General features: G+C 38.7%; 1 protein-coding gene across 1 annotated transcript in view; it reads left to right on the top strand.

The window, feature by feature from the left end:
- The window catches only part of LOC101849383 (methyltransferase-like protein 24), a gene marked incomplete in the record, with an annotated part of 45,211 nt that extends 41,520 nt beyond the window's left edge, over nt 1-3,691 (top strand). The window contains 2 exon segments of the mRNA XM_005101968.3: nt 543-751; nt 2,068-3,691. Coding sequence (XP_005102025.2) covers nt 543-751; nt 2,068-2,461 — 603 coding nt within the window.
- Between the last annotated feature and the right edge of the window lie 161 nt (nt 3,692-3,852).

A 3,852-nucleotide genomic window follows, 5' to 3' on the forward strand; every position in this document is an offset into this window, starting at 1 on the left:
TGGGGGGTGAGGAGGTCGGGGTGGAAAGAGAGTTGGTGTCGATAACTTGGATCACGACACGGTGTTGGACCATGTGAAGTTATTGGTATCGTTTGTATTGCTTTTGATGAAAGAAGTATCCAGATTTCTATCTGTCGTCTTAAATGCAAGCAGAGATATTAGCGGTTGAATGGTGTTGGTGGTTTCCTGGCGTCAGAGTTAGGTAGCTGAGATTATTGTCGTCAATATTTGGTGACTTCTTAAGTCTTTAGTGTCCTTGGAAACGGTAAATTTACATTTTTGCTGTGCCATTGATCATCGGTAAAACCCACACATAAATGTTTTTTTAAAAAAATGGAAATAAAGGGTGTTTAGAAAAGAGTAAATAAAATACTAATCTTTTGAACCCATGGAAATTGCAAAATTATCGAAATATTGTCGATTTGTTTGAATTCATCATTTTGACGAAAGCCTGATTTGAACAGGACTGTTCACATGGTATGATTCTAGTAACTCCCCGTTGACATTAAACCCGCTCAATGCACCACCTTGTTTTGTCACAGACGCAGTGTTCCCGGAAGTTGCGCATGGGCAAAATCGGAGACGGCGGCTGGGAGATCTGTGACGACGTGGATGTGAGGCCCAGGCACCCCTGCATCGTCTACTCGTTCGGGATTAACAACGACTTCAGTTTTGACGACAACACTGCTAAATATTACGGGTGTCACGTCTACTCTTTTGACCCCAGCATGAAACAGGAATCCCACAACAGGTACACTAAATGTCTTCTACAAGTGACCAAAATGTGTGAATATTGGCCTGATAAAACATCTTGTTTTTGATGTTACTGGCAATAATAATTTTAAAAATTAAATAGCAATCTACACAGTGTGAACACAGTGTCTTATCCTAAGGAAGGGGCGTAGTTTATTTTCATGACAATGATAACCAAGTTTGGATAAACACAGCATTCTGCAAAGACTGAACACATTGTCTAACCATATCATACAGAAACGGAGTTGACTGATTCGATGCCATTGTTAAGCATGTGTACCATTAAGCTTACTTCTTTCTAACAACAGAGTAGTTTCTTAATTAAATGTAGATGTTTTACACGCCTATATCGTGAAATGTTACCTCCTCCTCCTCCTCCTCCTCCTCCTCCTCCTCCTCCTCCTCCTCCTCCTCCTCCTCCTCCTCCTCCTCCTCCTCCTCCCCCTTCTTCTTCTTCTTCTTCTTCTTCTTCTTCTTCTTCTTCTTCTTCTTCTTCTTCTTCTTCTTCTTCTTCTTCTTCTTCTTCTTCTTCTTCTTCTTCTTCTTCTTCTTCTTCTTCTTCTTCTTCTTCTTCTTCTTCTTCTTCTTCTTCTTCTTCTTCTTCTTCTTCTTCTTCTTTATTATTTTAGCTATTTGTATTAACATTGCCATTGTATCATATCCTCATTATCATTTATCATTATTGCCATTAGGGTCTGTTATTATCATTTTTTATTGATATTCATAATTTTACTATCATTATTATGATGGTGAATATTATAAATATATATATTTGTGAAAGTCCGTCACTTTGGTCGCTTAAAACTTCTGGACCACTTATCTTTCCTATTTGAAAGAAATTAACGGCGGTTCAGAATCATTTAAAGGGTGCACAGATATATTAAGGAGTCAGAAGTCACTGTAGTTTAATTTTCAGTTTTTTTATTCGTTTTGTTTAGATTCAATTTTGGGGAAAGTCCGTCTTCTAAGACGCCACTGTAAACATGTGAAGCTTCCATTCACGGGTGTGCCCACTGATTTCACAACGACTTGACGATCGATTCTTCTGAGTCCGTTCATCGAACGGGTACCCAGCTAGTATAATGATAATCATCCTTATAAATTATTTTTGTTATCGTCATGTCATTATATATTATAATCATCATCATTACGCATATGTATATTTTTGTATACATAGTATGAAGGTTAAATATATTGCATATGAACCCATGCAAATAAGAAATTTAGAGTACGATTATGTCTTCAGTCAAAAAAGAAATGTGGATCAATCAATACCTCTCCCACGACCTTAGTTTTTTAAAATTGTTGTTGCAGGTCCGATAAGGTCCACTTCTACAAAATCGGCATTGCCGGGGAGACGACGGTCAACAAAAGGGGCTGGAAGTTGTACACTTTTTCGGACATCCGCAAACTCTTGGGTCACGTGAATGCCACAATCGACGTGGTGAAGATAGACGTGGAGGGTGCCGAGTGGAGCAGTTTGAAGCACATGGTGGCGAGCGGGGAGATAAAGCACTTTAAGCAGCTGCTCTTAGAATATCACGTTGCTACTATTAAGAGGGACTCCCTCGAGGTAGTTCAGAGTGTGGAGAGTCAAGGTTACAAAAAGTTTTATACTCATAAAAATCCTGCGTGTCCTGTTTGGATACCAAAGTTCCCATCAGTTCGCACGAAGTGTTACGAGGTGCATTACCTAAGAAGACCATAGAAGTAAAAATAAATCCCTACCAACCCCAACCCCAACCCAACCCTACTTAGAATTCTGTAGACCGGTATTCTACTCTTACGAGCCTCCAAGGGCTTAGATTTACAAATGTGTACAGAATATGTGACACGACGCGGTGGAATCAGGTGCTCGTCTGGTTTGGAGTATATGGAGTTAATAATCAATTCTTAAAGCTGATTTATTTTAATTTGTTATAATGAAAAAAGTACCCCTCTATCTTTATAAGAAGTCGAGATATTTGAGAATGAGGGAGATGGAGAGTCGCATTATGTCCTAGATAAAAGTCGAGTGAAAATAACAGCCCAAAATTAGTGACTTCTAAATCTTGAGTGTCTTTAGAAACTGCAAAGTTAAATTTTTTTGTTGCCTGCCATCAACTTTTTTTTTCTCCAGTAAAACCCACACATAAGTGTATTTTTCAATAAGACTAAAAGGTACTGAGCCAGAAATACACAAAGTCTATACAATTTGCCTAACTGTAGGGGAAAAAATGTCGGTCTCTTCGATTCCCTTATTTTGACGAGAGCCTGATTTCACCACGATGAAACACATGATTTATTGCAGATAAACAAAAGCTCAGTAAATTTCTCTTTTTTTTTTTATCTCTCTATTGGTATAAAAGTCAGTAATGAATATTCTAGACTCTTCCGTTGGTGACACAGACTAACAAAATTCAACTTTTTTCTGCCACCGGGAATAATAATATACTGTTTAGGTCTGAACGAGCACGTCAAGTCATATGGTATTTAAAAGGACCGTTTTTCCTTATTGAACACTCAAAATAGGAATGGCAATGAGAAGACAAGTAAAACACTGATCATTTTCATTGTTATGCTAGAAATTTCGTCGCCTATCACACGAAAGCGCGTATTCCAGATGTTGGCAGTTTTGAGTTGTTACTACTAGTAGATAGCGCTGCCTCAGATCTATGTTCACACGAAACGGCGTATCCATAGCTTTAAAATAGCAGCACTAGCAGTAAAAAAAATTGGCGTACGCTAACACTCAGCCACATAGAGAGAAAAAGGTTCAATCACATGTTGTATAACATTAATTCCCAACGAGCCTGGGTTAAACTTGCCTTTTTATCTGCTGTCCATCCCATTATTAGTATCTTTGTGAATACTTTTGGCTGGTGATGTGGTGTGGTTTGCTCCTTCTTTCCTGTTAAAAAATCTCTCTTCCGGCTCTCTCCTCCTCCTTTTTTTTGGGGTGGTTACTCTCTTGTAACGCTTCTAATCTTGGGCACTTCTATGGCCTTATTGTATTGTGTTGCAAGTGCCGTAAAACTCTCTTTCTAGAACTAAATTCGTGAATACTTTGATCGTGGTCTCACATACATGTCAATAGATAGGAGGGGGGGGGGGGGGGGA

Source organism: Aplysia californica, unplaced genomic scaffold, assembly GCF_000002075.1.
Source record: "Aplysia californica isolate F4 #8 unplaced genomic scaffold, AplCal3.0 scaffold00306, whole genome shotgun sequence".
In the NCBI taxonomy this organism is placed as follows: domain Eukaryota; kingdom Metazoa; phylum Mollusca; class Gastropoda; order Aplysiida; family Aplysiidae; genus Aplysia; species Aplysia californica.